General features: G+C 39.3%; 2 protein-coding genes across 3 annotated transcripts in view; one reads left to right on the top strand and one right to left on the bottom strand.

Moving 5' to 3' along the window:
• LOC111600218 (netrin-B) overlaps positions 1–9,035 on the top strand; it is a 66,294-nt gene extending 57,259 nt beyond the window's left edge. The window contains exons 2-7 of one of the 2 annotated variants that reach the window (XM_023316240.2): positions 6,413–6,601; positions 6,707–6,856; positions 6,949–7,056; positions 7,563–7,628; positions 7,691–7,922; positions 8,014–9,035. In XM_023316240.2, the coding sequence (XP_023172008.1) occupies positions 6,413–6,601; positions 6,707–6,856; positions 6,949–7,056; positions 7,563–7,628; positions 7,691–7,922; positions 8,014–8,155 (887 nt within the window). In that variant the 3' untranslated portion in view covers positions 8,156–9,035. Of the gene's footprint in view, positions 1–6,412; positions 6,602–6,706; positions 6,857–6,945; positions 7,057–7,562; positions 7,629–7,690; positions 7,923–8,013 lie in introns of both variants that reach the window. The other variant, XM_023316239.2, reaches the window with a different exon arrangement.
• On the bottom strand, positions 5,310–6,278 carry LOC111600220. Its single transcript, XM_023316242.2, has 2 exons — positions 5,902–6,278; positions 5,310–5,481 (listed from the first exon to the last, which is right to left on the bottom strand). The coding sequence occupies exons 1-2, from the start codon at positions 6,158–6,160 to the stop codon at positions 5,426–5,428; spliced, it is 315 nt and encodes a 104-aa protein (XP_023172010.1). The 5' UTR covers positions 6,161–6,278; the 3' UTR covers positions 5,310–5,425.
• Positions 9,036–13,165: the final 4,130 nt, after the last annotated feature.

Genomic DNA, 13,165 nt, shown 5'->3' with positions numbered 1-13,165 from the left:
AAGGAAATTTGGATGCCAGTCGAGCGACAAATATTTTGGCAAGCCAAAAATTGAAGCGGCCAGCGCAAAAATGCAGGCAGAGGCACGAGGCACGCAGCGAGCTGGTGGCAGGGGCACGCTGCACGACATCGACAGCAAATTGTCAGCACATGGCAGAGCCAGTGTGTCTATAGCTGGGGCAAGAGCAGGCGCTGTGCCAGGGCCAGTGGCTGGGGCAATGTGCTATCATAACAGCCTTAGCTCATAAGCAAGCTAAGTGCTTAAGGACGCCGAGAGGGGGGCGAGGCGGGGGCTAGGTGGCTGGCAAATTGAAAAATAAATAAAATTATGCGTGGCAACACATTCGAAATCATTGGCCAAAAGACATATCGATGTGCTGGATCTGTGTGCCACGCCCCTGGCAACAACGTTGTCATCGTCATCTACTGTTTTTTTTTTCATTTTCATTTTCGTTTTCGTATTCGTTTTTTGGGTCCGGAATGACGACGCGCTTTACGCATCAGTTGATTCTTTTCCATTTTTGCCCATTTTGGTTTACGAAATTCTCTTGATTTGGCTTCTCTCAATCTCTCAATCGCCCCGAACTTGGGGCATCATTGAAAATTCAAATCACATCAAATTGTAAAATACACAAACCACGCAAATAAAAATGCGAGTACATAAAAATAATAATAATAAAAGACAGCGAGACAGCCAGACAGCGTCTTGGCTGAAGGGCCAAAGGCGAGGCCGACGACAGCAGCGACGCAGGGCGCACAGGATGCTGGACGAGCTGGCAAGCATTTCTAAGCACAAATCTGTTGCTGGAATGGGAGCCGAATGCCAGGATGCGGCAGGCCGAACATTTTATGCCAAGCAAAGCGAATTTGCTGTGTTTTGTGATAGCAAAAATCGAACTTGGCGCTGGCAAGGGCTGCTCCCAGCCGCAAGGGAGAGGCAAATTTATTGTGTGTGCGTGTGTGTGTGCGTGTGTGCGTGCGTAGGTGTTGCTGCAAATTATGGCGTGAGTGTAAAATGAAAAGAGTGAAAATTATGGTGCTGGCGCGCCCATTCGATAAAACGCCCTTGCTTAACTATAATATATATATTTATATACATGTATATGCATGACTTCAGGATACCCTGTGACTAGTTTTTGATGTCCCAAGGTATGTAATAGCAAGATGCAGGCATATGCCATAAGTAGATGTATATATACTTAATTCCGATCAGCTTGTCATGAGCTCCAGGTATCTGCTAGTCAGGCACTGCCGCTTAGCCTATGCAGTTGAGTTAAGTTCGAGATGGGGAAATGGTTATGATAATGTTGTGTTAAGGTATAAATATATTATATATGGTTATATATTCCAAATAAGCTTGACAAGTCTTGAATGTCTGCAATTCTTACTCTGTGCAAGTTTCCGGGTAACTTCTAGTCAGGCACTTCTTGCTTGCTTATAAAGTTCTGTTGGTTTCGAGGCATAGTCAAATGGCTTTTAGCAGACTTTAACAGGCACAAGCAGACATAGTTGACCCCATAAAGTAGATATATATATATATATAAATATATATATATATATATATTTATTTATATATATATATTTCACATCAGTTTGTGCAGATTCCGGGTATCGACTAGCTCAACAAACCTTAGTTATGTACGAGATATTGGAAGCCTACACATATATAGCGCAGCTATGTATTCGCTTTATCACTATCAGATATATATATATATATATAGCACTCGTACAAGCGCTTCAATAGAGTTCTTAAGCAATTCTTTCTCTGCAATTCAGTTAGGGAAATCTTTGTTTTGACATCTGCTTTGCCCTGATTGCGCATAAATTGAAATGCCGCTATTTAAGGCCGTGCGTGGCGCCTGTTCGGTCGGCGATCGCGTCAGATGCCAAGCACTGACTATGCATATATATGGACTATATATGCCCCTGGCGCTGCAGCTTCGGTATTTGGAGTCTGTGTGCCGCCTTCTTGTAAAAACTAACGAAAATGTGAAAATGAAATAAAAATGTAGACATTTTGTAGCCAGTTTATAGAGAGTGTGTGTGAGAGAAAGAGAGAGGGAGGGAGGGGTGGGGGCAGAGGGCGATGATGGCCAGCCTCTTTGGGCCGAGGCCTGTTTGGCCCATAATTTTGTTGTTGTGCAAACGGTCGCATAACTCGCCAGAGCCAGAGCCAGCGCCAGGTCCCGGTTCCTGTTCCTCCTACTTCTGTTGCCCTGTCGTGCCCCGGCCACTGCCCGCGCTTATCTAGCGCTGGCTGTCGATGTAGTCCCACGGTCTCTTCTTGGACTCGCACTCGCACTCATTCGCATGGTGCCAAATGAATTTCACATGTTTTCTTCTTCTTCTTCTTTGACTGCTGCTGCTGCTGCTGCTGCTTATTTTGTGTGTGCTTTTCCATTCGCACTTTTCTTTTTGCATGTGTTTTGCACTCGCTCGCTGCTTCGGCATTTAATTAAAAAGCCAGCAAAATTATGAACTTTTCTTTCTCGACCGCCTGCAAATTTGTTTGTTTTCGCCACGAAAGTCGTATATCAAAAAATTGCTTGCCAGATGCGAGATGTGAGTGTTTTTTTTTTTTTGTTTTTCGGCTATGGGCGGAGTAGTTCGCTGTTTTTGGGGGCTTGTCTGGCCGGTGGGGAAATGCCACAATGCAAAATTTTAAATCTTTCGCCAATGATCTGTCGAACTTTTCGCTCAGCCCCAGCCCCAGCCCCAGCAATAACTTTTCTTCTCTCTTCAGCTGGTTGGGTTTTTTTTTTCGTTGCCACAAATGCATCGATGAGTGGTTGCTTGAATGTATGGATGAGTAATGGGGCAATGTGTGCTCTGGAGTGGTTCCAAAACTTTGGCTACGAGTCGGCGCGTTGAAAATCAAATGAGCTGTAAAGAAAATTTTGCGTTAAAATGCGTTTTATTGTTTCCAATTAGGCTGATTGAGTGCCTCGATTTTATATATATAGAGACAGATATATGTGTGTGTGTGTGCCATATTAAAAGCCAATGTAGTCTGTAGTGCTCGACATGCTTCGCTTAATCCCAACCCAACCCAGAGAAACAATTTATGCGCTACTTTAGCTAATCATCGAGAGCGTCACATAATTTCATTTCGCTTTTCGACTATTCCATTTATTTGGGCTTTTTTATTCCAATTGTCTTCTCATTGGAATTCCTGCCCCATTCTCTCTCTCTCTCTCTCTCTCTCTCTCTCTCTCTCTCTCTCTGTATCAACTGCATCATCATCTAAGCATTCAGCTGCTTCACTGGCCCCTGTTTTGGTATTTATGTGGCAGCAGCTCAACTTGGCTTATTGCCGCTCGCAAAATCAACTCATTTACAATGCGCGTCTCAGTGGCAATAACTGTGCCCCAAATATGCTCCACACACACACACACTACTCCATCATCTTATGACCACAAAGTCTATATCGCTGCGTCTCATGGCTGCCCAAAGCAGCTAAAAAAAATATAAAAAAAGCTTTATTTATTTTTCTTATCCATAAAAAACACTTTCAAAGTATTTCATTAGGTTTTAATTGATTTGGGTTTCTTTCAGTTTTAAATTCTTTTTTTTATAAAGTGAAATTTAAGAAAATTGCATTCACAAATCCCAATTTTATCGCTATAAAAAAATCTTTAAAAAATATATATTATATATTTTAAAATGTTCAAAAATAATAAATGAAAAATTAAATTGTAATATTTTCTTTTTTTTTACAAACAAATTTTAAGCAAATTTAAATTTAAAAAAATAACATTCTAAATATTAAAATAAATATTAAATAATAAAAACTAAACAAACATTATTATTAATAAGAACAAACATTTTTCTTGATTGTTTTTTTTTTTTTTTTTGAAATTATTATTTATTAATTTTTTTATATACATTAATAAATATTTTTTAAAGATACTTTTTTTTAAAGAATTTTTTTTATTTTTTATTGTTATATAAATATAACAGAATTTTAAAGGCATTATTTTTTATTTACAATTATTTTATTTCTATAACAAAATTTATGAAAATAAATTTATTTTTATATATTTCTATAGAAAATTTATAAATATAATTTATAACAGAAGTTTGAGTGAGCTCTGAAATACTTTTACTATTAAATATTGCAGTTAATAATACATAATGATAAATAATATATATAAAGTTTTAAAAAATTTATTTCGACTGCAGAATTTTTTGAAAATTAAATTAAATTAATTAAATTAAGTTTTAAAATTCTTTCGAGCTCTTCTTAAGGCTTTTACGCCTTGTTATAATTTCTCCAGTGTTTCGTTGTAACTTTCACATTTTCTTTGGAAATGATATAACTAAGTGATCTCTCGAAGCGATTCATTTGGCGGTCGTTCGGTCGCTCGTTCGGTCGGATGGTTAACTCGTTTGCCAGCCTCCTCAGATAGCTGATATAACAGCTTGCGGAGTGTCAAGTCGAAATAAAAATTCATTTTAATTTGTGCAACGCTGAGGGGGCAGCATCATTGACGAATGACTGCCACACAAGAAAGACAGGGAGTGATGGGGGGAGGTAGATCTCGATGTTATGCGCCTCGGTGGCAAGGATAAAGTTAACGCCGAGGCATTGCCTGCCGCATTGTCCATTGTTGTTATTTGCCAAATAAGCGAACCGCCGCCCGCGCTCTGCTGCCACGCCTCATGTGGCTGGCACACTGCCGGACTGCGTCTCCATTGTTGTCAGCTTCGTCGATGATGCAGACATAAGATATGAAAAATATGAAGCAACAGCCATCACAATAGTCGAGACCGAGACCCAGAGCCGCAGACAGAGCCGGAGCTGGAGCTGGAGCTGGAGCTGGAGTAGGAATTGGAGGCGAAGTCGAAATAAGAGCCAGAGCGAAGGCAAGGGACATATTTTTCGTTATTCTCCAGCTGCCAGAGACCCGCTGCTCCACCACCCCTGCCCCCCTCCAGCCTGCTGCTCGGCTGGTTCACAAAGCAGGCGCTCATGCGTGTGCAAGTCGCAGTCGAACTGCGTGGGCAACAGACTCATACGTAACCATGCCATATAGATAAAGCTCTGTCCGTGTGCCTCTGCTCCGCTGGCGCGCTCTGTCGCTGTTCGTCTGTCTATATATGAGTTGGATTGGTATAAATCACGCTTAATGCCTTGCTGTGGAGCTCGCTGTGGAGCACATAAATTGCAGTCAAGTGCTGCCAATTAGTTGGCTAAAATTATTTTATGATATTGGCCAACTAATTAAACCGGCATTACGCTGACTGACGCTTAAGGTTTAGCCCCGCCCGGGCACACACGCGCTTGGACCTTGGTCAGTTGCTCGGGCATTAAATCGATAAAAGTCGCAGCAGCCCAAGGTACAGGTGGCCCCCGCCCCCGCCTTTCGCATTGTTGTTTGCTTGCAGTTTCATCAATCAACCGCACTCAGCCAGCCAGCCAACAATCAATCATACCCAGGCCGGGAGGGGGGCGTGGCTGGCTCAGTAGCGCCCAACCTGCCTGGCATAAGTAAAGCACGTAAAAAATATCTTTGATTATTAATTATTTATGAAATGTGCGAGGCGAGAAGCGACTGCCATTAAATGATTAGGTTTGAGTTGAGTTGGGACTGGGGCCGGGCCGGGACTGAGGATGGCAGCGACTCAGACATAAAGAGCTTAAGCGAACGATACAATCTTTCAGATGAATAAATGAATATCCATTCATAAGCGTTTCGAATAGAAAAACAGTTAACTTTAAGATAAGGCCAGAACTAAATGGAAAAAATCTAAGAAACTTTAGACTTTAAGTTGTGAATGTTGAATGAATAAAATTGAGAGTTTGACAATGTTTTGGCACATAAGATATGCTAAATATACAGTTATTATATCTTAAGTAAACCTATTAACTCCCTACATTATAGCTGTATATATAGCTTACTTAGACTTCCGTTCATGCGCCTGTCCGTTCCTGCGCCGACCTTCTGTCCGACCATCCGTCCGTATGTCCTTACATTTGTTGGTCTGTTCATCTCCTGGTTTGTCCGTCCTTGCGTCCTTCTATCCGTCCATTCGTCCTTACGCCAGTACCTCTGTTGGTTGCTCTCTTCAGCCATCCATGTGTTCATCCGTCCGTTCGTCCATCCAACCATTTGTCCGTGCGTCCGTTCTTCTGTCGGTTCGTCCGTTTGTCCGTCCATCCGTCCGCAGTTACAAGAAACTTGACACTAGCTTACAGAGTCTCCATGTACTCGTTTAAAGCTGTTATCGAACGTCGATTATTGGGCAACATCAATGCTAAGCTTGGCGTTCAGGGTATTTCATAGTCGAGCACTTTCGACTAGAAAACTTTTACTTATTAGTTCAGATATATGATAATATAATACGTAATTATGCTATACTTTTATCTATACTTTGCTCAAACTTTACGTCTGCTTTCCTTATGCTTTCAGTGTGCCAGTGCAATGGACACGCACGTCGCTGCCGCTTCAATCTGGAGCTGTACAAGCTGTCGGGCCGGGTGTCAGGCGGCGTTTGCTATAATTGTCAGCATGATACGACCGGAAGGTATTGCCACTATTGTCGCGAGGGCTACTATCGGGATGCCACCAAGCCACCCAACCATCGCAAAGTGTGCAAACGTAAGTAGCAGCTGCTTGGCCATCAATCAGCGGCCTAGTTAACTGTCGCACTGGGCAGATGTCTCTCTAATGATGACTGCGACTTTCTCTCTCTCTCTATCTTAGGCTGTGACTGTCATCCCGTGGGCTCCACTGGCAAGACGTGCAATCATCTGAGTGGACAGTGTCCCTGCAAGGAGGGCGTCACCGGCCTCACTTGCAATCGCTGTGCACGCGGCTATCAGCAGACGCGCTCTCATGTGGCGCCTTGCATAAGTAAGTCTCCTGTTCTCACTCTCACTACCCCCTGCCTCCCCCTTCCTCATCCTCTTTATCTTTCCTTGCTATTAATGTGTTTGTCTTAGCAGAGGTGCCCACAAATGCGAATATGATTCAAGCGGAAAGCGCTGGCGGCGGCACTGGAACAGGCGACTACAAAGATGGCGGAGGCTCTCAGGCTGAGGAAATGAAAAAGTGTAAGTAAAACTAGTTGAGAATTGTAAATAGCGACTGGAGACTAGAGACGAGCAACTTGTAGAGTTTTGAGCAAAGGGTAAAGGCAGACATGTAATAAATCGCAATGAGTAACAAGAGACTTGTGGGAGACTTGTGTCGAATTACTCGTGGAGAGTTACGAGTAAAATGTTGTGGAGAGTTCTTGGCGAAGTTAATTTTTGGCAAACTGAGTCACTGGTTACTCGCCACAAGTGTTACTCGTGTTACTCATTACTCTTGGAGAGTTTTTAGTGTAGATTGGAGAGTTGCAAGTTACAGTCGAAGAGTTACTCGTGGAGAGTTGCTAGTAAAATGTTGTGTAGAGTTGTCAACTACATAGATAATCGCCCAATTATTATTATTATTATTATTATTTTATTATTATTATTATTATTATTATTATTAACCATGGAGAGCTGGGATTGTAACAAGCTTCAATATACATAAATAAATAATTATGTAATAAACTCTCTACACACACATACAGATTGCGGCAAGTGCAAGGCCAGTCCTAAGAAGCTCAATCTGAACAAGTTTTGCATGGAGGACTATGGTACGTATGCGTAATGTGCTCTCAATATGCCAAAGTCTAGCTAACACTCGACTCGATTGCAGCTCTGTTGGCCAAGGTAATTGGACATGATCGCGCCTCGCAGGACATTAGCACCGAAAAGTTCTCAATCGAGCGACAGAACGAGATTTACAAGTACGAGATAAATATCCAGACGATTTTCAAGCGTAACCCCATGTCGGGCACAACCAGTTCGCTGTTGGGACGTGGCAATATGATGCTGCTGGTGCCGCGCAAGAGTATCGAGTGTCAGTGCCCCAAGATCAAGTTGAACAAGTAAGTAGCTCTCTAATCGGAACTAATGATTATTTATGTGCAATGCTTATTTCTTGACATTAATTTGACTTTCACATTGAAATATTTGCAGATCGTATCTAATACTTGGACGCGACTCGGAGGCAGCGCCGGGCTATCTGGCAATTGGACCCAGCTCCGTGGTATTGGAGTGGAAGGACGAGTGGTCGTTGCGCATGAAACGCTTCCAGCGGCGCGCCCGCAAATGCAGTTGAATCGAACCGGAAACGGAATATGTCAGAGCGGATTTCAATTTCATACACTTGGCTAGGTATCGGTTTTTGTATAAATTGTACAGTTTACTCAAGTTTCTGACCTTTTTCGGTATCATGTTTTAATTAATCCCCACCCTTCACATACGCACACCCACACACATCCACACAATATACACTATCCACACAATACTTATTATAGACAAAAAGCGGAGTCTTCCCATACTGAATATATCTATCTGAACAACAAAAAAGGAAAAAAACTACAAAAAAAAAACATCTGAAATCCTCTAGTTAAGCTACTCAGCGGCATTCTAGTCTACAGGCACTCGAACACTGCAAAACACTAGGCAAAAGCAAACAACAAACAAGCCAAATGCTAATTACAATCTGAAGGGCGTGTGCGTGAGTATGAGTGTGTGTGTCTGTCAAGCACATTTATGAGGGCCATAAAATAACAGTTATAAATTTGTAATAAGTGCGAAAAGCGTAGCATATCGCGTGCCTGTGTGTCATGAATAAGGAGTGGGGGGTCATTCAAACCAATGGCTGGGCAGGCGAAGAGGCGCAGAAATAATGGTGAGAGAACGAAATAACGGACAAGGAGGCGGGGTAGGCAAACAGACAGAGTCAGCTGAAATCTACGAATGGCACAGACTTTCACATTGAATGGCATATGCTAGGGGTATTCACGAGAATTACGCAAACGGATTATTGTGTCTCTCCTGCCGCGTATCTCACTGCCTGTTATTTTTGCTGCTATTTATTTTACTCATATGCTGACTATCCCTAGTGCCAGCTGCAGGGCTTCTTTTCTTTTTTTGATTCTGCTCTGCATATCGCATTCATCACAGTTTTTTCGTTTACCTCGATTTATATTTTCGATATATTTGCCGTTTGTTTTTTTTTTTTGAGATTTTATCTCTGACAGTTTTTCAGTTTTACTGTTTGCATTTAACGGCAGTTTTATTGTTATTATTTTTCGAATTTTTTTAACCCGTTCGATCTGTATTTTTAAAATGTATGCAAACAGTTTTGCTGTTAATTATGCAGATTCATTCGTATCCATTTGTTAGTTGATTTTCACGCGCTTTTGCATAACAATTTGTTTAAGTGAAGAAAAAAACTCAATAATAATAATAATAATAATAATAATAATAATAAACAAACAGACATCAGCAGCAGCACTAAAATGAATTTAAAATGCATTTATTTGAATTCAATTTTCAATTTGAATTATGCATGTGAATCAGTTAGCATTCATATAAAAGAGAAGAAGCAAAAACGTTTCAGCCACATTGAATGCTTGTCAAAGGTGGCAGGGGTGTGGCGAAGGGCGTTCAGTTCAACTTGCAACCGGCTTTTTTCTTTAACATTTTCTTTAAGGTCTTTTTTTAACAGACAATCTCCAATCACGTAAAAACTTATGCACTGTGGTGCACACCAGACAGTGCTCACTGTAGCCAGTTGGACAAACTTGACAGACAAACAAACAAACAACATCACGAAACACGTTACACAAATTAAAAAAAAAAAAGAATGCAACTTCGTAGGCTGAACACTGATATGTTGCCCCTGTATCTATCACTCTCGCTCTTCATGTCCCTGGCCCTGTCGCAGCCTCTGTCCCTGTCCCTCTAACAGGCTTTGTCTCCGGTATTGCTGCTCTCCCTCTCCTTATCGCTCGCCCTCTGCCCCTTGCATGCATTTACACAGTTACATTTATTGTGTTATTGTTGTTATTTTTTTAGCTCTTTTTGGTATTCTCTTTCATTTGAGTGGGGCCGCGGATTAAACATGTTACAGCTCAAAATGTAACATGATATATGACAGCAAGTGTCGAACTTGATAAATGCTTTAATGAATTTTTTTTCGTGTTCTGCACAAGAGACTTGTGTTTCTTCCTCGCTCCCCTTGCTCTCCCGCTGTCACCCATTCGCTTTACTCTGTTCTGCCTGCGTGTTTCGCTGTGGGCTTTTGTCATTGGCCCATTGCCACAGTCGGCGACCGTGACCATGATATATTATAAATCCAAATGGAGCAAGCGACCAACCGGACATGCTGATCAGCTGTACAAGTGGACAGGCAGACAGACGGACGGCCCAACTGAGTTGGACAGCAGCTGTATAGTTAACATGGCGTGGCTCTTAAGCTGAGATTTGTGTGTGCCGCCCGGGCCGCATAATTAGCCAACGACATGGCTCCGAAAACAATGCACACACACACATGGTCTCGCGCGCTCTCTCTCTCTCACACACACACATAGACGATATGAAGTGTCCTGCTGCAAGTTAAATACAAAACAACAACGAACAAAGTTAAAAAAAATGAGTGAGTGAGTGAGAAAGAGAGAGAGAGAGAAATTAAATTGCGGCTTGGACGCGACTGCGGCTTGGGCTTCATGCATATTTAAATGAGATTTTTGCGTTAACTGAATTTTGTCAACATGACGTGTGCGCTGAATGGAGTAGAGTGGGGTGGAGTGGGGCGGCAGGAGGTGTGGCCAGCCAATGTGGGTGTGCGCTGCAGTCATGAGAAGCCATATTAATTTATATACATATGTATGTATGCACACACACACACACACAACACAAAGCACGTATGTCTGTGTGTATGTGCGCGCATTTATATATATTTAAATAAATTGGATTTTTCTGCGCGATTATTTTTTTTTTGCTTTTATTTTACTTCATTTAACAGCCTGCTGGCTGGGGCGTAGCGGGGGCGTGGCATATGTATTTTAAATAACTTGCCTGGCGCCATTAGCATATAAATTGATGTGCGCCAGGCCCATTCACACACACGCACACACACACTCACGCATATAGCAAGCATTTGGCAAACACACACACACACACACACTCACGCATATAGCAAGCATTTGGCAAACACACACACACACACACACACACACTCACACATATCTAAGATTTCTGTGCCCTAAAAGCTGACAAATTGACTTCCGTTTCCGCGTTTAAAAATCAACAACAAAAGCACACAAAAGAGCTAAACAAGAAAAAAAAAACGAAAAGAAAAGTAAAGAAAACAAAAAAAAAAAAAAACAAAAAAAAAACTCTTTTAAAAAAGTACTTAAAAAACTGAGACACAAAACATAACCAAATTAGTCATTAGTTGATACGTCGAGCCGTTTATTTATTTCCTTAACAAATATATATACACACAAATATATATATATATATATATATATATATAAACTTTTTTTTTTAACTTAACGTAAACTTAAATTATAAATTAAACAAAAAAAAGCCAAGCGAAAACTAAATTTTGTTGGCGTTTCACTGTATTTCGAAATATTATTATTATTATTATATATATATACACACACATATATATATATATATAAAAAACATAAATGAATAAAAGAAAAGTACTTATACAAACACATACATATACACACATACATATATACATATATATATATAAAAGCTTGATGTATTTGGTGTATATTGAGCATAAATAAATTGCAGAGCAAAAAGAAGAAGAAGAAGATAATGAAGACGATGTTTGTGGCATGCTTTTTTTTGTAGGTTGAATGCAACAACAACAGAAACAATACTAAATTTACATATCCTACACACACACACATACATACAGCATTGTCACGTTAAATAGAATTAATATATATATACATACATAAAAATACATATTTTTTTTTTTATAAATTTTTTTTAAGCAAACATTTTATCACTAAATAAAAAAAAATATAAATTATCTTTGTGTGTGTCGCAAGTTAATGAGAAAAATATTTAATAATAGAAAAAACACAATTTTATATATAATAATAATAAACACTATCTAAATGCATATATACGAGTTCACAATATATATATATATATATATATATATATACATATATATATATATATATATGCTATATATACTCTATATAGACTATATAAAAGCAGAAGAAGAAACACAGCGACAATTTTTTTTTCTTAGATCTTTGTAAATACTCAAAAAAAAAAAAAAAAACAAAAAGCAAAAGCCCATAAAATAAACAGCGAACCGTAATCAACAATATTTATTGCCAAATTATTATGTTGTAATGAAATACATATGATAAAAAAAAATACAAAAAAAACAGAAATAAAAATAAAATATATAAAAATAAATGGAATATGATTGAAAGATAATCAAACTGGCAACAACAACAAATAGACATTGTCTGATATTAAAGTATTGTAGTTGGTATTTACCTAAGCCACACACACGTACACACACACGCAGCAAAAGCTAAGTAAACAGAAAAGCAAAAAAATAGTTGATCAAAGGCAAGCCAAACGCATATGGACACACAGACACACACAAATGTATGTGTGTGTGTGTGTGCAGCTGTATGATTCAACATCATTTATGTGTGTACTTTCAAAAGATTTCAATATATATATAATATATTTCAATATATATATATATATATATATATATATATATATATATAAAGAAAATCAAGCAAGCAACATAAATAAATGCAAAAAGCAAAGAAAACCAAGACACAAAAATTTAATCGATTTAAGTGGACAAATTGCTAATATATATTACGAAATTCAATGGGTGAGAAATGTGATTTTTATTTCGGGTTCCTTTTTGCCGTTTCTCTTTGCAGATTTCCAGGTGCCAGCAGGTAAAGTATGCGTAGGCTGCAATTTATCATGGCTGCCATGATTTGGACAGATCGATTATTGGCAAGTTATCGATGATGATTCGTTAAATCGATAAGTGTGAGCTAATGAATTCATTCAACTCGGGAAAAGATCTAATAGAGAGCAAAGAAAGTGCCTCTGCTGTGAGTCTGGCAGAAGAACAAGATATAGAGACGGCATTTATAAGCGAGTATATTGCTCAGAGCAATGAAGACGCTACTAACTGCGTGATATATATATATATATATATATATATATATATATATATATATATATAGCTCTATATATAAAGATATTATACAAAATTCATTAGATTTTGTTTCGATTTAAGTCAAGCTCTTAAAAGATTCTT

This window comes from Drosophila hydei, unplaced genomic scaffold, assembly GCF_003285905.1.
Source record: "Drosophila hydei strain 15085-1641.00,03,60 unplaced genomic scaffold, DhydRS2 tig00000232-arrow-arrow-pilon, whole genome shotgun sequence".
NCBI classification, from domain to species: domain Eukaryota; kingdom Metazoa; phylum Arthropoda; class Insecta; order Diptera; family Drosophilidae; genus Drosophila; species Drosophila hydei.
This window is presented reverse-complemented; position numbering and strand designations above follow the sequence as displayed.